Below are 23,162 nucleotides of genomic sequence, written 5' to 3' on the forward strand. Positions count from 1 at the left end.
GATGAAGAAACAGGGTTCAGACAAGGAAGGCACTGTATACCAGGTCACATGCGTTAATCTGTCTGTGGAAGAAACTAGCGTCTTCACCCCTCTTCTGGCTCCCATCTTCCAAGGCTTGCTGACTGTCAGCATTTCCTGGCCATGTTTCCTTGCTAACCACTGTAACTCCCTAATGGATTCAAGTAAAGAAGTCTTGTTGGGGATACTGGAGGTGATGGAGACACAGACCTGTTTACCCTAGAGAGCAGCTGGCAACCTGTGTGCGCTGTTGAAGGGGATGGGGATGGTGACATTGGTGAAAATCCTAAGTCTGTGACACAAGATGAAAATCTGCATGGCCATGTAAAACAGCACTGAGTGGAAAGAGAAGACTAGGTGAAAGTTTCTTGTTGTTGTGTTGGATACTGTGACCTTCAAAAAGTATATTATCAGCACTCTTTTTAAACAGCTTTTTTTGAAGTTTGCTAATTTAGGATTACCAGGTTCATCTTCCCTTTCTTTGATGAATGTTCAGACGTCTCCTCTTCCCCTCACATTACCAAGCTACGCTCACACAGAGACTCTCAGGGAGGGCCTTGTTTGTGTCAGTCGCTCAGTCGTGTCTGACTCTACAACCCCATGGACTGTAGCCCACCTGGCTCTGTCCATGGGATTTCCCAGGCAAGGATACTGGAGAGCGTTGCTGTTTCCTCCTCCAGGGGATCTTCCCGACACAGGGATGGAACCTGCATCTCTTGTGTCTCCTGCATTGGCAGGAGGATTCTTTACCAGCTGAACCACCAGGGAAGCCCCAGAGAGGGCCTTGGGTAGTTTTGTACAAAAGTCTATATAAATCAGATGTTTTACGGGGCTGGGGAATGGGGATCCCCAGCCTCTGACTGCTGAACACCGCTCTCCATTCTTCCTGCCGCCTAGTTTTTGTTTTTTTTTCTTTAATCATTTTATTGTTTTAGAACAGTTTTAGGTTCACAACAAAATTAAGTGGAAAGAACAGAGAGTTACCCTGTGCCTCCTGCCCCCACACTTGCACAGCCTCCTGACCTTGAGTAGCCTGTGCCGAGGGTGTGGGTGTCAGAATGGGAGGCTTGACCTTGACACAGCATAATCACCCAAAGTACATGGTGCACGTTAGTGTTCACTCTTGGCGTTGTTGTCCCTCCAGGTCTTATGAATGACAGAGCCTTTCTTTCTAATTCTGTGGTCTTATTTTCCACAACAAGGATATGCAGGGAGACAGGGTAGAGACGGGATGGGGTGGGGATGAAATTTCCTACTGCTTTTTGTCTCCCAATGTTCCCCATTCTTCATCAGATTCATCCAAGTTTGGCTTAGTGGAAACTCATTCTAAATCTGGCAGATGGTTAAATAATATGACTAGTTTCCAGTGCTTTTAAAATGTGTGACTGTGTGTGTGTGAATTATGTATACCTTAACCTAGAAAATACTTTCTTAACAAGGTCTCCCAGAGAAAATTTGTTGCAGAAATGATTTCATGAAAATTAATTTAGTGATACTTTATTACTAGATACATATAATTCAATATAATTTCCCCTAATAAATACAAAAGTAAATAAAAACAAATTACTGTCACATAATGAAAAATACTTTAACCAAATGTTGACAGACTTATTCTCAGTTATGGATATATATTTTGAAACAATTCTAAAACTACAAGACTAAACTTTTAAGATAAAATAAATCATATTACCCCCAAAAACACCCAATAAGAATTTATTCATGGGACTCCCCTGCCAATCCAGTGGTTGGAACACCACGCTTCTGATGCAGGAGGCACAGGTTCGATCCCTGGTCTGGGAACTAAGATCCCACGTGCGGCATGGCGTGGCTGGGGTTGGGGGAGAGAGTTGCATTCATTAGGGAATGTTCAGCATTTATATACACAGTCTGTTCTGTCTACTTCACTCGGTGCCACCATTCCTGCCCTCCCTCCCTTCTTGGAATTGCTCTTCACACTGGAGGAGGAGGAGGACCTAACTGTGCTCATCCTGAGCCTGGTTCTTCTTCTGTACTGTGATTCTGGGAATGGCAATTAGGTGCATAATTGCCTGCGGTTACCCTAAACATTTTCTTCAGAGCTGCTGGTCATTCTCTAAACTTCTGCAAATGCTTTTTCCTTTTTGGAAATAGTGTATTCAAACCACATTATTCCCCTACCCACACTCTCCATTCTCTGTAACAACTTCTAGGGTGCTTGTGAAGCTTTAGAGGTGCTCCTCTCAGAAATCATACTCCTCATCAGCTAGAAACAGGCTAGGTTATTCTACAATCCTTGCTACAGGCCAGAAAGGGAGTACTGAGTAGGGAATTCTCCTAATATGAAAATGGAGGAACAGGTACAAAAAGAGATTAGGTGACTTATGAACAACCCCTGATTCTTGGTTTGCACTCTTACTTTGTGGATTTCAAGGCATCACAGGACCTGATGCTCAGAGCACAGTTTCTGTGAGATAGGCAGAGCAGACATTCTTTTACAAATGAAGACACTGAGACTCGAAGACAAGAGTCACTTGCCTAGGGTAACACAAATAGAAATTAACATCATTGGAACTGTGAACTCAGGTGCTTCCATTTCCAACCCACGCAGCCTTAGATTTCCACCTTAGGGTGCCTCTTACTAACTTGAACCCTGTGAGGAGCAGTGCAGCATCTTAACAGCCACCAATGAAAACCTGACTCAGGGAATACCTCACAGATGCTTGAAGTCTAAAGAGAAAAATACTGTTGTCTTGAAAGAAGAATCCGTGTGTCATTTTCCGTGGTGCTCTAGAAAAGTCCTAAGGCACTTGATGAATGATAACACCTATGTGAATAACCATATACTTGACGTAAGTATAAACACAAGTATAAATTATAATAGATTGAAACAAGTTACCAAACAGTATGTTGGGATTAAAAATAGTTCTGATGGGAATGTACATAATTTAAGTCTCAGAAAAGCATACTAAAGAACAATCTTGGTTAAAATATTAATTCGAAATGGATTTAAAAATCCTGATTTCCTCTAACAGATTTTCTAAATTTCTTGTTTAAAAATTTTAAAAATGGTTAGTTTTCACTTAAAAAAATTTTTTTTTCCTACTATAGAAAATTGATTTTATCCTTGAGAACCCAACATGATGAGTTTGCTTCCTTTTAAACATGATTTGAGAATTAGAAGGCCTTCACCGCGGGAGCGATCTTGCGGAAGAATTTATGACCTTGGGAATTTGTAGTTTCAAACAGGTAGCCAGGAGGGGAAGGGTAGCTAGCCGGGCAGGTCTCCAGTTTCTTGGGCATATACTCCAGAGAGTACGTGGTGATGTCGTCAAACGGAAGCGACCTCTTCAAGGGAGCGTCCGCAGGTTTGCAGCTCTCGGTGGCAATTAGTTCATGGGGCACGTAATGAGACCTAAAAGTGCTCAGGCCATCGAATTTTCCGGATGGGCTGGGGATCTGCGGCTCCTGCTTAATGAGTCCCTGACGGCAGCTTTCCCATGCTGGGAAATCTTGCTTCGTGGTGCTCTTTCCTTGGAAAGGAAAGTTATGATTTCTCCTACGAGAAGCAGGCCTGATGGGAAGCACACGCGTGGCCTGATGCGGGACATAGTCGAGGTGGCTGGTGCTCTGCAGCTGCATGGTGCCTGCGGGAGGGACATACTCCAGCGCTTTCTGTACTTGCGGTGCTGGGAGTGCCCACGCTTGAAAGCTGTCCCGGAACTCGGTGCTTCCTTCAAATGGAGCGTCCTGGGCCACTTTGGTATGTGCAGGTCTGCAGATCTTTGCCGTTTCACCGACGAGACCCTGAAAGTCGCATCGGTGAGTTGTGAGGTCCTCCAAGGGTTGGTCGGGTGGCTTGTAGCTGTCTTTTGGCCTTGCCAAATTGAATTCTGGTCGATGAGGCACATAATCAAGGCGATGACTTGTGTTACAGCTAAAGGGGATGGTAGAGCGTTCGACCGCTGGACTGGGTTTACAGCTTTGTCTAGGCTTTATCTCCCGAGGGACATAGTCATCCTGAAACGTTGTTGAATTTCCAAATCTCACAGTAGGGGGATAGTAAGTTTGTTGTGGCTTGTAGAGTTCACTTTTCTGAATGTCCCAAGCTCTATAATCATCTTAAAAATTTAAAAGAGAGAGAAAGCATTTTTAAATACTGAAGACCACCACCACCTTCTAAAAATCATGACTGATTTCTCTCATTGCCGTCCTTGCATTTCCTTTAGGTATCTCAACACCAATTAAGTAGGCACTTCCACTGATTTCCCCTCAGATTTATTCCTTTTTTCCTTCACTTCTACTTTGCTCTTCCTATCTCCCCACTTTAATACACACAACTTTCCACTTTCAGATTCTTCTGATATAACATGGGAATGGAACATCTGAGCCTGACTGTTAATTGTTTTTGAAAACCGATAAGGTTGTGTTTTGGGTGAAGACAGAATTTAGGAGATTAGGGTTGTGTTCCCAGGAACTGGTTGGGATTTTTGTTATAACATGCTGAAGTGAAGCATAAAAGCTAGGGATTAACATAAAACCAAGGGCCCTGCTGTGTGCACAAGAGTGATGTGGGTATTACTCCTTACTTTGGGGGGACTCCTCAAAGTAGAGAAAACTTCAGCTCCACTGTACCCCTGGAAGCCTACAGGACTCCCTGAGCAAATATTCAGGGTCCAGGGTAACTTGTACTATCCCAGGAGGAGCACTGGCTTCAATTTTCCTCCTTGGGAAATGGGCTTCATCTGGAGGTGAGGGGACCAGACTGAATGCTCTCTAAAGTGTGAGAGACTAAGTATGGAATTTAGAAATGAACATCAGGGCTGAACCTGGGATTTCGTGTTAAATACCTAAATTCTTCTTCTTGCAGCTCACCTAGACCATGGATGGAAAACTGAAGTGCTTATATTTCAACTGAGGTTTATTTAGGCTTTCTGTTTCTAGATGAGAAAGGGAGAAAGCTGAGAAATACTATGGAATTGACTTCACCCCAAAATACGTATCTCTAAATACCAAAAATCAATTTCTAAGAGACAGAAGATATACATGATAAAGAATTAGAGTCTAGGCTAAAGGCCATGCAGTGTTTATTGGAAAGGCAAAAGTTCAAATGCTTCTTCTCTGGATACTTCTTTTGAAGAGAAAAACTTCTCAGTCACGGGCATTTCTGCCAAAATAGCCATGTTTTTGACCAAATAATGATTACTCCCACCACCTTCAAGCTATTGATGTTTGAATGAGAATGAATAACCTAAGAGCAGGCAATCTTTTGGATAGTAGAGACCTGGTAAGAAAAGATGATCTGGGTCATGCACATTCTTGGTCTTGTGAACTTACATTTGAAAACAAATTCAGATACATGTGGGAGAAGAATGTGAAAGGTGCCATGGAGCAGAATTGGAGAGCTATGGTGGGCTGAAGACTTTGCAACAGACTGATAAGGAAACAGTGACATGGTACATAGGCAGAGAAGGCGAGACCTTGAGGGCAATCAGAGAAGATGTGTCCAGGGGAGTGAGGATGCTGTGAGAAAAGCCAGCTAGCTCATGGCGGTGGTGGGCTGGGCAAGGGGTAGTTCTCCTTCAAGCTTCCTCTGCAAGCGATAGTTTTCCAATTCCACGTCACATGAAGCTTTACCACAAACTCTCTTTTTCTTGAGTCACCATGAAGGAATCTCTGTTGTTTGCTACAAGTATAAAATTATAGCACTATTTTTCAGTAACTAAAAGGAAACCAGAGGATGTTAATGGAAGGTCTATGGTTCAATATAAACATACAGGGAGACCCTTTGTTGCCAAAATGTCTACAAAAAAGATGTTAATTTCATGAGAGAAACTAAACAGAAGAGAATATTCTCCCTTACCAAAAAAGTTTGGTTTTCAAAAAGGAAGCAAAAATTCAGAGAGACGAGGTTTGATAGCAATGTATTAATTCCAGAGATCTGCAGAAAATTGATTCGCCTCTTTTAAATATCCCTATGTTCATATACCTGGAAATTTATTATTTTCCTATAATATTTATTAATAACATTCTAGCAATACCTTTAAAACATCATGGTCTTTATTAATGTCATTGGTTCTTAGTATCTTATGACACTTATGGAAAAAAATCAAACATAATGCCGCCTACATCTAACAATGCATCTGGTCATTTGGCAACTCCAGTACTGCACTTGTTAGATAAGGGCCATTCAGTTTAGTGTGGAGCTCGATTTCTTCTAAACAGCTTTAAGCCCATGAGGTGCTTCCATGTGTTTGCTCATCATGAACATCCAGATGCAGAGCTCCAACTCCATCCTTACACAGTGAGCTGTTCTGGGTTCCTCTTTGAGGACAAAAGTCCTCAGCAGCACATGCAGTTTCTTTCTCTTGGTAGTTGGGGCTCTGTTCTCTGTGTTGTCTTATGGCACCAAGAATGTGGGACCAATTTTCATAAAGTCAGGGGGCTCCATCCTTTCTTTCTCAATCCACATATCATCAAACTTGTCTCACAGTTTTAATCCTACCTGTAAGTTGATGACTCCCAAACTTGAATCTCTACTCCAGACTTCCCTTGAAATCCAAACCAACATACCTATCTTCCTCCTAGACAATCTCTATTCAAATGTCCAAGAGGTAAATTGAAACTTAGTTTCCCCCAACTGAGTTCACCATCTTGCTCAGACTCATTTTCCCTAAATAACACAACAATAAAACACTATTTTGAATTTGGCATCTCATGTAAAGATTTCACTCAGTTAATTTTCTCTCCCTCACTCCCTTCTCTCTGTTTCAAGTCATTTTCAAATCCTGTTTATTTTACTATCTAAATTATAAGTTTTTCCATCTGAGGCAATCATGCAATGAGTAGCAACCTGATGAAATCATCAAAAATAAGAATAAGGAAATAGAAGAAAAAAATATTGTAAAGTAAGGTTCTATAGGGTTTACAGCAAGATCCTTATTTCATTCTTGATATTTGTAGTGTCTTCTTATTTTTCTCCTTGGTCATTGTGGTTAGGGTTATTCAACTTTGTTATCTTTTAACAGAATCAGCATTTTATTTCATCAATTTTCTCTACTGTTTTTCTCTTTACAGACTCATTGATTGCTGCTCTTCATGCTTCTCTCTGGAATCATTTTCCTTCAACCTAAAGAACTTCCTTTAATTACTTTTGTAGTATGTATCTGCTACTAACAGATGTTCTCCTTTTTTTTTCTTCCCTAAAAACCTCTTTATTTTACATTATTTTGAAGGATATTTTCACTACATATAAAGTTCTAGGGTTCACTGGGTTTGAAATTCTCAATTTCTTTTTCCTTTTAACATTAAAGATGTCATTCATTGTCTTCAGGCTTCTATAGTTTCTGGTGACGTTAAGTACACTTCTGACTTTTCTTTTGTAGATAATGTGTAGTTTTGCTCTTACTACTTCTAAGAACTTATCTTTACTTGGTTTTCAGAAGTTTGATGACAGTTGCCAGACATGGCTTTGCGTTTATTTTGCGGTTTGATAAGCTGCTTGAATCTGTGGCCTGAATTCCTTCACCAATTTTGGAAATTCTTTGACCATTATCTCTTCACTTTCTGATTCTTCATAGGTCTTATAAGGTTTTATTATTTGCTGGAAGTTATGCATAAGAAAATCATAGAAACTAAAATCAGTGTTACTTTCAACAGAAGACAGCTTGCTCTTCCCTCTGTTGAGCAGATAGGATGGGGGGCAGACCACCTTGATCCAATCAGGAACTGAGCGAGACTGGTGTTCAGTGACATCTTTAATTAGACAAAGTCTTCCTCTAATTACAAATTTCTTCGGACAAGACCTGTGATGTGTGTGTAGCTTTGCCTTCATTCTAGTGGGGCTTTGTCTTCCAAGCACCTGTTCCCAAGAGAGACTGTGGGACATTTCTGTGAGCTCTTTCCAGTCCAGTCTTCTAGCCCACCATGCCCCCTCAACACTTAGCAAACACCCCACAAGGGAAACCAGCCCCGCATCTGGGGTACTTATAGATTCTAATCTGTCATACCTGCCTATGTGTGAGGTTCTCCACTGATTTCCCTTCCCCCTAGAAGAGTCCCCTGCTTATGCCACCCCAATCTTCAGCCTCACCTAGACTTGACAGATGCTTCCAGAGGAGTGAACAGTTGGCCACCTCAGCTCATCTAGGAAGGACTACTCCATCTCTGTAAATTTAATTCTTTGCTTCTATTTAAAAAAAGATTTTTAAAAATTTATGTATGTTTTTAGCTGTTTCAGTGGAGGTTATGGCTTTCTGCCATCTACTATATCCTATCTGGTAGCAGAACTCAAAACATTTTAGTGGCTACTAGAAAAATGTTAAGCTCCTCAGTCTGACAACCAAAACGTCACAATCATAACCTATGTTTTTGGAATTAGACACCAATCACTCAGATCCTGAAATTCTCTGGTCCACACCATGTTCACTGAATACCCTTTTATTTTTCTGGCTTTATGACTTTTTTGCTCATCTCACCCTAGTTTTTAGGATGTCCCTCCTCTTTCCATACATCAATACTTACTAGTCTCTGATGCATTCTCAGACTAGCCTGCAGTGATATCTTTTTCAGTCTAAATTTTTGAAGCACTAATTTTTTCATAAATTTTCTAGTGAATCATTCCCCCCTCCTTGTGATATTTCATTTACTTCTTGTATGACTATTTAATTTTTCATGCTATGTTGCTCTTTTTTTCCTCAACTGTAAAGTTTCTAAATGTCAACAACCCTGCTTCATTCAGATCTCTATTCCTTGTAGAGAATACTTACACAGAAGAGTAATCCCTAAAAAGTATTTATCAAATCAAATACTGACCTATTTTCTTTATGTGCACTTTAGTCTGAATAAGTTTCTAAACCAAGGTTGCTGGGGGCAGATAGATTTCTGTCTAAGAGTCACCAGTTCCATAGAGCCACATCTCCAGAATCTAGATGACGCCCTTCTCACCATCTTGTAGTTTTTGTTTTTAATCATATCCTATTTCCATCTGCCCTCTGTTCTCTAACTGTTAGGTTATAGTGAGAGGCTCTTCCCATTGTGATTCCTCTTCAGCTACAGATCTGTCCTTATGGAGGGATCTACAGAGCCTGTAGTGTGGTCATCACACAGGATGGTAACATGTCCCCTTGGCCCATAGGTTTTCTTGTCTCATGCTCTCAACCCGGAAATACAAGGATAACTTTTCCTCACTAGGAAAGATCAGGAGAGAGGAGGCCAGAAGGAACCCAGGAATCCTCAACATTGGATTATGGGAATAGAAGTACATGAATCTATAGGAAGCCCAGGTAATGAGACGCCAGAACTAGTATTGGATGTTTGAGTGTGTGTGCGTGTGCATATGTTACATGCAAATAGTCAAGGCATCAAGGATTATTAATATTATTGTATTTTAAGTGAACTTTATGGAGAAAAAAAGAAGAAAATCTTACTATGGTTGTTTAAAAGACCCAGTACAAACATTTCACCAGTTTTATGTCAAATTATTACATAATACATTATCTCCTATGCATACCAATTAATATATATCTTAGCAATTACTATATGCTGTATTAGATTATAAAAATATATTTGTTCACTGTATGTGAAAATCTTTGTGAAAGTTGCTCAGTCGTGTCCGACTCTTTGCGACCCTATAGTCCATGGAATTCTCTAGGCCAGAATACTGGAGTGAGTAGCCTTTCTCTTCTCCAGGGGATCTTTCCAAAACAGGTCTCCCACATTGCAGGTGGATTCTTTACCAGCTGAAGGACAAGGGAAACCCAAGAATACCAGAGTGGGTAGCCTATCCCTTCTCCAGCAGATCTTCCTGACCCAGGAATTGAACTGGGGTCTCCTGCATTGCAGGCGGATTCTTTACCAACTGAGCTATCAGGGAAGCCCTGATATGTTCCTGTATGTGTTGTCTTAAAAATTTGTTCTTTGTATGGTGTCTTATATGCTCACAGCTTAAAAACAAAAACAAAAACAAAGAACATTGTTTGTGATGTCCTACTGAGCTGACGTAGATCAAAATATACTAATTCTATATACTTTGGAATGTTGTTTGGTCATTCAGTCTTAAAAAGAGTGACTCTTTTGTGACCCATGGACTGTAGCCCACCAAGCTCCTCTGTCCATGGGATTTCCCAGGCAAGAATACTGGAGTGGGTTGTCATTTCCTTTTCCAGGGAACATACACTTTACATACCCATTAAACTGCTAAGAGTGGTGTTTAAAGAATAAGTGTGTATTCAGTTATTATCTATTTAAAATATAAATCATTACTGTTAATGTGGATGGCATCACTTTTATAAAAAGGTTTCATATTAGGACATAGCCATTCAGTTATATCACATACGAGTGAAAAGACTGTAAGCCTAAATATGCAATTACATTATTAACAAAAAATATAGAAATAGTATGAACCAACCAGATAGCCTATTTTTGGAAAATAAAGAACTGCTTAGTTCTATTTCCAGTTTTTTAAGGAATCTCCACACTGTTCTCCATAGTGGCTGTACTAGTTTGCATTCCTACCAACAGTGTAAGAGGGTTCCCTTTTCTCCACACCCTCTCCAGCATTTATTATTTGTAGACTTTTGGATGGCAGCCATTCTGACTGGTGTGAAATGGTACCTCATAGTGGTCTTGATTTGCATTTCTCTGATAATGAGTGATGTTGAGCATCTTTTCATGTGTTTGTTAGCCATCTGTATGTCTTCTTTGGAGAAATGTCTATTTAGTTCTTTGGCCCATTTTTTGATTGGGTCATTTATTTTTCTGGAGTTGAGCTGTAGGAGTTGCTTGTATATTTTTGAGATTAGTTGTTTGTCAGTTGCTTCATTTCCTATTATTTTCTCCCATTCTGAAGGCTGTCTTTTCACCTTGCTAATAGTTTCCTTTGATGTGCAGAAGCTTTTAAGGTTAATTAGGTCCCATTTGTTTATTTTTGCTTTTATTTCCGATATTCTGGGAGGTGGGTCATAGAAGATCCTGCTGTGATGTATGTCAGAGAGTGTTTTGCCTATGTTCTCCTCTAGGAGTTTTATAGTTTCTGGTCTTATGTTTAGATCTTTAATCCATTTTGAGTTTATTTTTGTGTATGGTGTTAGAAAGTGGTCTAGTTTCATTCTTTTACAAGTGGTTGACCAGATTTCCCAGCACCACTTGTTAAAGAGATTGTCTTTAATCCATTGTATATTCTTGCCTCCTTTGTCAAAGATAAGGTGTCCATATGTGCGTGGATTTATCTCTGGGCTTTCTATTTTGTTCCATTGATCTATATTTCTGTCTTTGTGCCAGTACCATACTGTCTTGATAACTGTGGCTTTGTAGTAGAGCCTGAAGTCAGGTAGGTTGATTCCTCCAGTTCCATTCTTCTTTCTCAAGATCGCTTTGGCTATTCGAGGTTTTTTGCATTTCCATACAAATTGTGAAATTATTTGTTCTAGCTCTGTGAAGAATACCGTTGGTAGCTTGATAGGGATTGCATTGAATCTATAAATTGCTTTGGGTAGTATACTCATTTTCACTATATTGATTCTTCCAATCCATGAACATGGTATATTTCTCCATCTATTAGTGTCCTCTTTGATTTCTTTCACCAGTGTTTTATAGTTTTCTATATATAGGTCTTTAGTTTCTTTAGGTAGATATATTCCTAAGTATTTTATTCTTTCCGTTGCAATGGTGAATGGAATTGTTTCCTTAATTTCTCTTTCTGTTTTCTCATTATTAGTGTATAGGAATGCAAGGGATTTCTGTGTGTTGATTTTATATCCTGCAACTTTACTATAGTCATTGATTAGTTCTAGTAATTTTCTGGTGGAGTCTTTAGGGTTTTCTATGTAGAGGATCATGTCATCTGCAAATAGTGAGAGTTTTACTTCTTCTTTTCCAATTTGGATTCCTTTTATTTCTTTTTCTGCTCTGATTGCTGTGGCCAAAACTTCCAAAACTATGTTGAATAGTAATGGTGAAAGTGGGCACCCTTGTCTTGTTCCTGACTTTAGAGGAAATGCTTTCAATTTTTCACCATTGAGGATGTTTGCTGTGGGTTTGTCATATATAGCTTTTATTATGTTGAGGTATGTTCCTTCTATTCCTGCTTTCTGGAGAGTTTTTATCATAAATGGGTGTTGAATTTTGTCAAAGGCTTTCTCTGCATCTATTGAGATAATCATATGGTTTTTATTTTTCAATTTGTTAATGTGGTGTATTACATTGATTGATTTGCGGATATTGAAGAATCCTTGCATCCCTGGGATAAAGCCCACTTGGTCATGGTGTTTGATCTTTTTAATGTGTTGTTAGATTCTGATTGCTAGAAGTTTGTTAAGGATTTTTGCATCTATGTTCATCAGTGATATTGGCCTGTAGTTTTCTTTTTTTGTGGGATCTTTGTCAGGTTTTGGTATTAGGGTGATGGTGGCCTCATAGAATGAGTTTGGAAGTTTACCTTCTTCTGCAATTTTCTGGAAGAGTTTGAGCAGGATAGGTGTTAGCTCTTCTCTAAATTTTTGGAGAACTGCCTTATGATCCAGCAATCCCACTGCTGGGCATACATACTGAGGAAACCAGAAGGGAAAGAGACACATGTACCCCAATGTTCATCGCAGCACTGTTTATAATAGCCAGGACATGGAAGCAACCTAGATGTCCATCAGCAGATGAATGGATAAGAAAGCTGTGGTACATATACACAATGGAGTATTACTCGGCCATTAAAAAGAATTCATTTGAATCAGTTCTAATGAGGTGGATGAAACTGGAGCCTATTATACAGAGTGAAGTAAGCCAGAAGGAAAAACACCAATACAGTATACTAACACATATATATGGAATTTAGAAAGATGATAACAATAACCCTGTGTACGAGACAGCAAAAGAGACACTGATGTATGGAACAGTCTTATGGACTCTGTGGGAGAGGGAGAGGGTGGGAAGATTTGGGAGAATGGCATTGAAACATGTAAAATATCATGTATGAAACGAGATGCCAGTCCAGGTTCAATGCACGATACTGGATGCTTGGGGCTAGTGCACAGGGATGACCCAGAGGGATGGTATGGGGAGGGAGGAGGGAGGAGGGTTCAGGATGGGGAGCACATGTATACCTGTGATGGATTCATTTTGATATTTGGCAAAACTAATACAATTATGTAAAGTTTAAAAATAAAATAAAATTAAAAAAAAAAACACTTTATAAAATTAAAAATAAAAAAAAAATTCTATCTGAAAAAAAAAAAAAAAGAACTGCTCAAAGCAACAGTGTTGTAAGACCAGATTGATTTTTGGGAAGAAACTGGTCACACATCTTCCAGCTCCTTTCTCCCTGCAGTTGGTTGCCAGGAGGCAGAAGGTATTCCATGCTGGAAGACCTAGAGGAGCAGGTGGCCTATGGGGAGCCAACATTGTCTCACTGGGTGAACACACCTGTTTTATTCTGAAGTTCAGTATCAGGGACCATCTGCTAATAGAGGTAAGTGTCATCCTCTATCCCAGCCTTTATCAGTATAAAAGGCAATATTTTGGTTCTCTCCCTGCTAACTCTTTTGGTTGGTTCAGAACTTGAATGGTGAAGAGGGTTGTTATTTATCTGACTTTCTCAAAGGCTGCAGTATGCTCCGTAGTTCCATACTGGGAGGAAAGGAGAAGTACCAACTCAAAATGGCATAATGTGACAAATAGGACATAGTGTTTGTTCAGTAGTATCCTTTGTTTTCATGGTTTGAGATAAAGAAAACTAAATGGCTGGATTTAGACAGGAACCCAGGTCTCTTAACTCTCAACCAAGCAAATGGTGTTTTTTCCTCAGTATACAATATTATTTTGACAAAAGAGAAAGTTTTCTCCTAAGCCTTAGAGATTTAAGTTTGGCAATCTGCCAGAATTGCGATTTGCTGTTGGATGTCAAAGCTGAAGGTTAAGTTTTTGTTTTTTGGCGTTTTAATTTTGGAAATGGCAAGTTACCTTTATAGGTTGGGACAGTGTCCAGCTTTCCTTTTTTAACTTGTTGTCTCTCTGGAGGCCGAATTATCACCACAGGCTGCACTTTGTAAGAATTAAAATCCCGTTTGTAGGTGGTGCCAAGATCAATCACCCCCTGTTTTGGTTTATATTCTTCTGGTGCATGGCCGAATTATCACCACAGGCTGCACTTTGTAAGAATTAAAATCCCGTTTGTAGGTGGTGCCAAGATCAATCACCCCCTGTTTTGGTTTATATTCTTCTGGTGCATGGCGAGGCTGTTTGTCTATTTCATAAGGACGATAATCTGACCTGAAATATATAAGTTTGAAACATAGCCTCACAGGTTCTGTTGTTTTTAACTCTTTCAATTTAGTATTAAAGTTTTCAATACTTTCACTAGAAAAGTCTAGAAGATATTAAAATGGTGATGGTTGGTAAACTCCTTGAAAGAGATTATTGAATTCCTTTATGTCCTACCCAGTGACTAAATATCTTAAGAAAAATAAATATTAAAAAAAAAATTCCCAGTTTTCCAAACATCTTTACAATGAATCATTGGTTAACTGGATCTTACAGAAATAAAATAAAATCTTCCAAGAATTGAATTTTTGGTCTAATCTGGAAGGAAATCACAGGTTAAAGGTTTAAATGAATCTGAAAAAAATTTAACTATATCCCCTGGGTCCACTTTGTCAAAACCCTTATTCATCCTATTAAAGACTCTAATGAACTGTTTGGGTGTGCTGTCTTTTTGTTGAGTCATGCTGTCTTCCCGCTCATCATTAAATAATCAGTTAAAGGAGTCAAGTACATCTGACTCTGGCCTTTAGACATCAGTCATATTCATAGCATGGATGTAAGTCTTACTTAACTTCTGATCCCCCAGCAGCTCTTGCCAGGGATGGAGGTCATAGGGTACCCTGGCCACCCTGGGCATTTGATAAACATTGTTATTGCAGACACTGAGGCTGTCTGTTGAATTGGAGAAGACCACAGACTTGGAATGTTAAGACCAGCTGGGCCCAAATCCTGGCTCTGTCATTCGCTACATGTATTATATTGGATAACTTCACCTGTCTGTTCCAGTTTCCTTATATATAAAACAGAACCATAATGTCATCTACCTCATACAGGGTTCTTTTAAGGACTGACACATATATGCATGTACAGCATACACATGACTGTTTTGTGCACATAAAGAATGATTATTTTGATTACTACTACTATTACTAAAAGTCTTCCAAATTGCTTTCTTTTCTTTGGCATTGACCTCCTATTGACGTTTCTATTGGCATTTCTTTTCTATTGGCTGTGGTCACTTATTTTATGATTTATTCAAACCATTTTTTTACTAATCAGTATTTTCTGTAGGCGGTCATAACCTCCCCAAAACAAAACTCACTGAATCCCTTCTCTGTTCACAATGTAACTTCTTAGACTTGTCAACTCACCCCTGTCAATCCACTTCAACCCACCTCCTTGACCCACTTCAACCTGGTTTTTCAGCACAGCCCTCTAGTACAGTTTCAAGGTCCACAGTGACTTCCATATAGTGAAATGCATCAGACAGTCTTAGTCCTCATCTTACCAGAGCTCTCCAGTAGTAACTTTCATTATTGACCATTCTTTCTATTTCTGGAAATCTCTTTCTCCCTGTCTTCCTCACTATTTCTTCCCAGTCTCCTATGTCGCTTCACCCTCCTAGACTCAGTCATGAAGTGCTAGAGTTCCTCAGCACTTCGTTCTGCACACTCTCCTCTGCTCATCGCGTGTTCCCTCCTGAGCACAGCTCTCCACCCCCACAGCTGCCATCACTAACTAGATGGAAATGCCTCTCAAACTTACATCTCTGCTTAGACCACTTCTCTTAGATCCAGACCAGTTTTCACAAGGCCTCTCAGATAGTCAATGGCATCTCAAAATGTACTATACCCCTAATCAAAATATTTCTCCCCAACAAATCTGGCCCCATTTGCTTGTTCCTTATCTTAGTGAATGGCACCACCACTTCTTCAGCTGCACAGTCAGGAACCTAGACTGACCCTTCAAGCCTCACAGGACTGAATCCGTCGTCTTGTATGTCTCCTGCAATGGCAGGCAGGTTCCTTTATCACTGGCACCACCTGGGAAGCCCCTTCATGCCTCACCTTCCTCTTAGTTTATCACCACCTCCTATCAGCTTTTTCTCCTAAATCTCTCTTAAATCTAACTGATTTTCTCTGTCTCATCCACCACCCTGATATTCAAAGCTTTTGTAATAGCTCATCCACATCAGTTCAGTAGCTTCCTAAACTCACTCACTAGTTCTCTCTCCAATCTTTTCATACCCCCTGCAACACACACACACCCCAAAAAGAAAGCCTCAGTGGCTTCTTACTGCTCTAAGGCTACAGGAGAAACAGCATGGCCCCTTCCAGTAGCTCCAACTCACCTCGTGCTTCCTCTGCCCCTGCTGGCCTTATCCTTCCTGCTTCATGCTGCTCTCTGCCTGGAAAGCACTTTCTTACATTCTTAATCCAGTTAAGTGCTTCACAGCCTTCAGATTTTAGATCATTCTTCTCATTTCCCTGATAAAGTCAAGCCTCTTATTCTGGCTCTCAAGTTACCTGGTGCCTACCCTTCCTAGATTTGATCACTGTTGCAATTTTATACTCATTCTGAATGATGTTTTTGACTGCCATCTCCACTAGACTGCAGTGTCTGTAAGCACAGAGATCAGGACTGTTTCCGCTCATCACGTATCCCAGGCACCAAGCATAGCACCTGACACTTAACAAAGGCTTGAGAAATACTATTTAGAAGATGAACAACAGTGGACATCACATACCTCTGCTTCTCAAGATATCTGAGTTGTTCTTTGCCCTTCCCAAATACCAGCTAGAGAGGAACAGGCTAAAATGCAATCAGGAAGTGGAAGAATCAGGGAGAGGACAGAGGAAGCTTAGAAGTCTTAATTTCTCTAGTTAGATTAGTTATATGTTAGAAAGTGTACCTCCAAACCCAAAGCAACTTTCTATGGAGACGTAGTGAAGGGTAAATGCACTCTTACTCATCTGATATATCCTAAAACACTGGACATGTCTGGACTCAGACTTTCAGGGCAGCCTTCCTGTCAACTCTGGCAGTCATTGATTGTGCTAAAACTGTAATCCTCTAAAGGACCAAAAGTCCTGAAAAAGTCCAGACATCTGCTCTTTACAGTCTCTTCCTACAGTACAGAAAAGTATAGAACAGAATGACACATTAGTTTTTAATTGTGCAGATGAATCAGCTGCTGTCTGCTGCCTAGTCAACACTGTCAACACGAGGGAGTCAAGCAAGAGTCCAAATCCCTTGAATGAGGTCCTTGGAAATACTTCTGTTCTTAGTTGCTAAGTTGTGCCCAACTTTTATGCGACCCATGAACTGCGGCCTGTCAGGCTCCTCTGTCCATGGGATTTCCCAGGCAAGAATACTGGATTGGGTTGCCATTTCCTTCTCCAGGGGATCTTCCCAACCCAGGGATCGAACCCGAGTCTCCTGCAGGCAGATTCTTTACCATCTGAGCCACAATACTGCTAATTCCCTAGTCAAAATACAAAGAAAAGATCTAGTGTTTTACTAAGTGGAAAGATGATTTAAGAAATGGAAGGTTTCGTTTTGTTGGTATATTTGAATCTGTATTTAGTTTTATTTTTACTATTAAGGCTACTTGAACAAGGCAATGGAGAAAACCCAGAATTGAAAAGCATTGACTTTTTAAAAGAAACATGTGGCAGGTTAAACTTTCTTCATTTTTTAGAGTTGGTTACATGCGAAATCTTTATTCAACAAATATGAATATTGTGAACTTTATTTCAAATCTCCATTATGAATCACTAAGGCATCAAGGAAGAAAGGAGTAGAGGTGGAGAAAAAAGGAGTAGCTTTTCCCCTTGGCTCTATCTCAGCCAGCTGCTTAGTTCCTCATCTCACTGACTATGATCTGGGATTGTCTTGTTTGTCTGATTTTTTGGGGGGGCCGTTTATAGTCACAAGACTATAAACAGTGGTAGGGAAGCCCTTCTTTCCATTCCACATCAGACCCAGTGGACAGTCCAGGACCTGCCCACTGCATTGAGTCTGTAGCAACAGAATCACCAGTGATGCTGGTTAAAAATGCATATTCCTGGAATCCACTCCATTAGCTACTGACTGTTTTAGGTGGTGGTCTGGAACCTATAACTATAACCTTTCTTGATGATTCCAAATCACACAAAAGTCTGAGGACTATGGAAGATCTTCACATTTCTGGAAGAGCCACACACCTACAGAGGAAACCACAAGAGTTGCCTGAAATGTTAAAAGGTATAAGTATTGGACTAAAAGTTTGAAGGTCTCCACCTTTGCCATGTAAGTAAAATGATCTTTCTTTGAAATGAAAATGGATAATACTAAAAGTTAACATTGTTCGAGAGCATTTTAAAAATCCTAAATTATAGAAATCTGATGTACGAGTTCTTTGAAAGCAAGAACCTATGTTTATTGATATTTTTTAACGCCTTAGATTGTGCCTTGAATATAGTGTGCACATTAACAGAATAAAGAAAAGAACTGAATTGACAGAGATACAAAGAGCTCAAAAGTGCAGAGCCAAGTGAAAAGTTGAGGCTTAAAAGAACTCTTCTGTCTTTCACACACTGAATAAATATTGAGCACCTACTATGAGCTAGTAGGCATGTAATAGGTTTCTGGAAATAGAATGCTGAGAGAAGAAGACACACAGTTCCTGCTTTCACTGAGACTAATCTAATGATAAATAACAGGCAGATACTTTCAGAACTTATATAGGGGACTTTTACCTCACCAAAAATTGGGTGTCAGAGAAGGCTTTTCAGATTAATGATTGAGTTGAGATCCATAGGTTGAACCAACATAAACTAGGATAAGATGCAGGAAGAATTTCAGGCAGGTAAAATAATATCTTGGAAGGCTATGTGACAAGGGAAATTTACTATATTCAAGAAATGAAAAATGTCCTATGGGATATAACCAGAAGAGTGCAAAGGGCATTACATTGAAAATAAATCAGAGAAGAAAGTGGGGACTAAGCAATGAAGGGATTTGATCATATATTAAATATAATGGGAAAATACAAGAGCAGTTTTAGCGGGGAGGTGATAGGATTGGATCTGCATTTTAAAAAGGTCATCTTGCTCAACATCACTAATTATTGGAGAAACTCAAATCAAAACTACAATGAGGTACCACTTCACATTAGTCAGAATGGTCATCATTTAAAAGTCTGTAAATAACAAATGCTGGAGAGGATGTGGAGAAAAGGGAACTCTCCTCTACTGTTAGTAGGGATGTAAGTTGGTACAGCCACTATGGAAAATAGTATGGAGGTTTCTCAAAAAACTAAAAATAGAACTACCATATTATTCAGCAGTCCCTCTCCCAGGCATATATCCAACAAAACTTTAATTCAAAAAGATACATGCACCATCCCTTATGTTCACAGAAGCACTATTCACAACAGCCAAGACATGGAAACATGTCCAGTGGCAGATGAACAGATAAAGGTGATGTGGTACATGTATACAATGGAATGCTACTCAGCCATCAAAAGGAATGAAATAATGTCATTTGCAGCAACATGAGTGCAACTAAAGATTATCGTAAGTAAGTGAAGTAAGTCAGAAAGAAAAAGACAAGTACCATATAACTTGTATGTGGAACCTAAAATATGGCAAAAATGAACCTATCTATAAAACAAAAACAGACTCACAGACAGAGTACAGACTGGTGGTTGCCAAGGGCGTGGGGGAGGGGAAACTGGGAGTTTCAGATTAGCAGGTTGTAACCTATTACATTAATCTATTGGATGGATAAACAACAAGGTCCTACTGTATAGCACAGGGAGTATATTCAATATCCTGTGACGGAAAAGAATGTTAAAAAAGCAATGTCTGTAAGTGTATAACCAAGTCACTTTGCTGTACAGCAGAGATTGGGACAACATTGTAAATCAACTATACTTCAGTGAAAAATAAAATTAAAAAAAGAAAGAGGTCATCTTGGTCACCTAAAGTTAGAAAACAGGTCACAGATGCAAAAGCTGGAGTAGATACAAACATAACTCTTAGGAAGTTATTGCATTCTGGTCACACTGGAAAGCAGACAAACACAGAGATTTTAGGAGGTTAAAAAAGAAATCAACAGAACTTTTTATGTTTCCCTTCTACATTCTCATTTTTGTCATTCTAGCTTAGTTGTCATCTTTCTGGTTTTCTCAAGTTGTGACTCAACCAGTTTCTTGCTTTTTAGATTGGTTCAACTTAAATCAACTAAATAGTTTAAAGAGTTCAACTAAATAAAGAAAACTTTATTAAAACCAGGAGAGTGGTGAAAAAATAAGTAAAGCAAATTGTTTCTTGATATTTACTTAAATGTTGTTATTCCTTCCATCTTGCCACGATATGCTCGAAATTCTTCCTTGGGCTTCAGACTCTGAGGTGGAAGAACACTGCCGTATGAAGGATATTTTTCCAAATATTCAGTTGTGGCACAAGACTCGCCAGAATTTTCATAAATCCTTGTGGTTCCATGTGGGCAATGATGTCGCCTATGCAAACATAAAAAACTCATCACAGTTTAACTCACATGAGCAATTGTATGTGCACACTGCAGAGGTAAATATGATAGATGGCAGTTTTGACTGATAAAGTGAAAGAAATAGACATTTGGAAATTTTTAGTTACATAGTATGAAAAATAAATAAATAAATAAAATAGCAAGATGAAAAAGTAACAGACACAGGTCAAAACTTCCCAAAGGGGCCCAACAATCTTGATCCTGATAGACAGAGACAGTGTATTAAAACATCAATGAGTTTGTTCTCTTAGAAGAGCAGGGATCTTTGCCCCACTCTATCACAGTAGTATATTCAAAAGTAGAGACATTACTTTGCCAACAAAGATTCGTCTAGTCAAAGCTATGGTTTCTCCTGTGGTCATGTATGGATGTGAGAGTTGGACTGTGAAGAAGGCTGAGCGCCGAAGAATTGATGCTTTTGAACTGTGGTGTTGGAGAAGACTCTTGAGAGTCCCTTAGACTGCAAGGAGATCCAACCAGTCCATTGTGAAGGAGATCAGCCCTGGGATTTCTTTGGAAGGACTGATGCTAAAACTGAAACTCCAGTACTTTGGCTACCTCATGTGAAGAGTTGACTCATTGGAAAAGACTCTGATGCTGGGAGGGATTGACGGTGGGAGGAGAAGGGGACGACATAGGATGAGATGGCTGGCTGGCATCACTGACTCGATGGATGTGAGTCTGAGTGAACTCCAGGAGTTGGTGATGGACAGGGAGGCCTGGCGCGCTGCGATTCATGGGGTTGCAAAGAGTCGGACACGACTGAGCGACTGATCTGATCACAGTTGCAGGTGGTGGCCAGATCTCAAGAATTGGTTAAGTGAACCTTTCAATAGTGGCTCCCAGCTTTGCCAAGATTCTTATACCTCAAACATACAATTGAAAGTAGGAGTGGCACCACTGCTGAGGGGATTCTTAGAACTTCAGCAAGAGACATGTCAGTGGGAAGCATTACCAATGTTTAAAGCTCAGAAAAGATTCCTCTTGCTTTGGCAATGCCTCAGTTCTCTGGATCATTTAACTGCCTGAAGAAAAGGGAGCCTCCAACATCATGAAGACTGAAAATTCCTGAACGCTGGATGGGAAAGGAAGTTGGGTTGGATAGAAATGAAAGATTAGAAATAATAATTAATTTTCGTGCACTTCAGCGTTTTCAAATATGAATCAAATCCTCAAATGTTGATTTATCTTTTAATCCACATTGGATTATTAATTATAAACATTTACCATGAAACTAAGGGGAAAACTGCTTTCATCAACAGTCTAAGTGTCTTTCCTTTGGAGGAGATTACAATACCACAGGGCTGACATATTCATAATATTCATTGAGCAAACAGTGATCTAATCCCTGGGTCAACAAGAAAGTTGAGGAGGAGAAGACTATTTCTTAGGTGATGGGAGGTTGTCAGGCAGGACTCACTGACCAATTCTAGGTTTCAGGAAATCAGATTCCAAAGGAGCGCAGGCTGGATGGGCTTGGGAAAGAAAATATCGGTCAGGCAGGGGTGGGGAAAAAAAGCAAGGGATAAAAGAAAGCGTAACATGGGTCGAAAACTCATCGACTTGCACTCCGTTCTATTCTTCTGTTTCCTTTCATTAATTTTTAATATAGTGTGGGGCATACACTCTCCCAGTCGAATCAGATCTCCCCCACTTACCAGCTTGACCTCCGCTGCTGCACAGGCATATAAATCCCCACGCTGGATGGCACTGGAGTTTGCGCCCCTGGATAGGAGCCCATGGAGAAGGCAATGGCACCTTACTCCGGTACTCTTGCCTGGAAAATCCCATGGACGGAGGAGCCTGGTAGGCTCCAGTCCATGGGGTCGCTAAGAGTCGGGCACGACTGAGCGACTTCACTTTCACTTTCACGCTTTGGAGAAGGAAATGGTAACCCACTCCAGTATTCTTGCCTGGAGAATCCCAGGGACAGAGGAGCCTAGTATGCTGCCGTCTATGGGGTCGCACAGAGTCGGACACGACTGAAGCTACTTAGCAGCAGCATAGGAGCCCACAAATGCGTGCGTGCGTGCAAAGTCGTTTCAATCGTGTTTGCGACCCTGTGGACTGTAGCCCGCCAGGCTCCTCTGTCCGTGGGATTCTCCAGGCAAGAATACTGGAGTAGGTTGCTGTGCCCTCCTCCAGGAGATCTTCATAAACTAGGGATGGAACCTTGTCTCCTGGGTCTCCTGCGTTGGCAGGCGGGTTCTTTATCAAGTACCAGGAGCCCACAAAGCAGAACTGCTTAACCCGAGATAGCTGGCGGGGTGTGCGGCCAGCATTCGGGGACCCGGGAGTAAGTGAGGACGTCGCTGCGCCCGGGTACCCGCACCCCCGCGGGGCGGCCACTCTGAGGGCTTCGTCCCCGCAGCGGCCCTAGCTCACTTCCGAGCCCGGCCGCCGCCACGCCGGCCGTTCCTTACCCGCAAGTACAAATCTGACACAGACACCAGGTCTTCATGCTCCCGGTTCCTCAGCTCCTCCAAACTCTCAGCTTCCGCCGTTCCACCGCGCCCTCCGTAGTCAAGGCAACCGCAGGAGCCCTGGAGACCGACGCGGCGCCGGCTTCCGGCGGCGACAGAGACGCGCGCGGGTCAAAGGTC

The 23,162-nt window shown here is 40.6% G+C and overlaps 1 protein-coding gene and 1 long non-coding RNA gene across 7 annotated transcripts; one reads left to right on the forward strand and one right to left on the reverse strand.

Annotated features, from left to right (window-relative positions):
- Nucleotides 1–1,499: 1,499 nt before the first annotated feature.
- Nucleotides 1,500–23,155, reverse strand: SAXO2 (stabilizer of axonemal microtubules 2). 6 transcript variants are annotated; one of them, XM_086364330.1, is made up of 7 exons: nt 22,983–23,049; nt 22,218–22,284; nt 21,515–21,634; nt 20,351–20,530; nt 14,161–14,253; nt 13,945–14,054; nt 1,500–4,115 (listed from the first exon to the last, which is right to left on the reverse strand). In XM_086364330.1, exons 3-7 carry the CDS (start codon nt 21,574–21,576, stop codon nt 3,172–3,174), a joined length of 1,389 nt encoding a protein of 462 aa, XP_086220456.1. In that variant the 5' UTR covers nt 21,577–21,634; nt 22,218–22,284; nt 22,983–23,049; the 3' UTR covers nt 1,500–3,171. The 6 variants fall into 6 exon arrangements, with proteins under 6 accessions (XP_086220456.1, XP_086220455.1, XP_086220458.1 ...); XM_086364329.1 differs by lacking the exon at nt 22,218–22,284 and having other exon boundaries at nt 22,983–23,155; XM_086364332.1 differs by lacking the exon at nt 21,515–21,634 and having other exon boundaries at nt 22,983–23,118.
- Nucleotides 10,945–18,736, forward strand: LOC147349578 (uncharacterized). The gene is made up of 2 exons (XR_015150001.1): nt 10,945–14,054; nt 14,161–18,736. It is a non-coding gene; the product is annotated as an uncharacterized LOC147349578 (long non-coding RNA).
- Nucleotides 23,156–23,162: the final 7 nt, after the last annotated feature.

Source organism: Bos grunniens, chromosome 21 (assembly GCF_055505025.1).
Source record: "Bos grunniens cultivar Pamir isolate PY7600 chromosome 21, Bosgru_T2T1.0, whole genome shotgun sequence".
In the NCBI taxonomy this organism is placed as follows: Eukaryota; Metazoa; Chordata; class Mammalia; order Artiodactyla; family Bovidae; genus Bos; species Bos grunniens.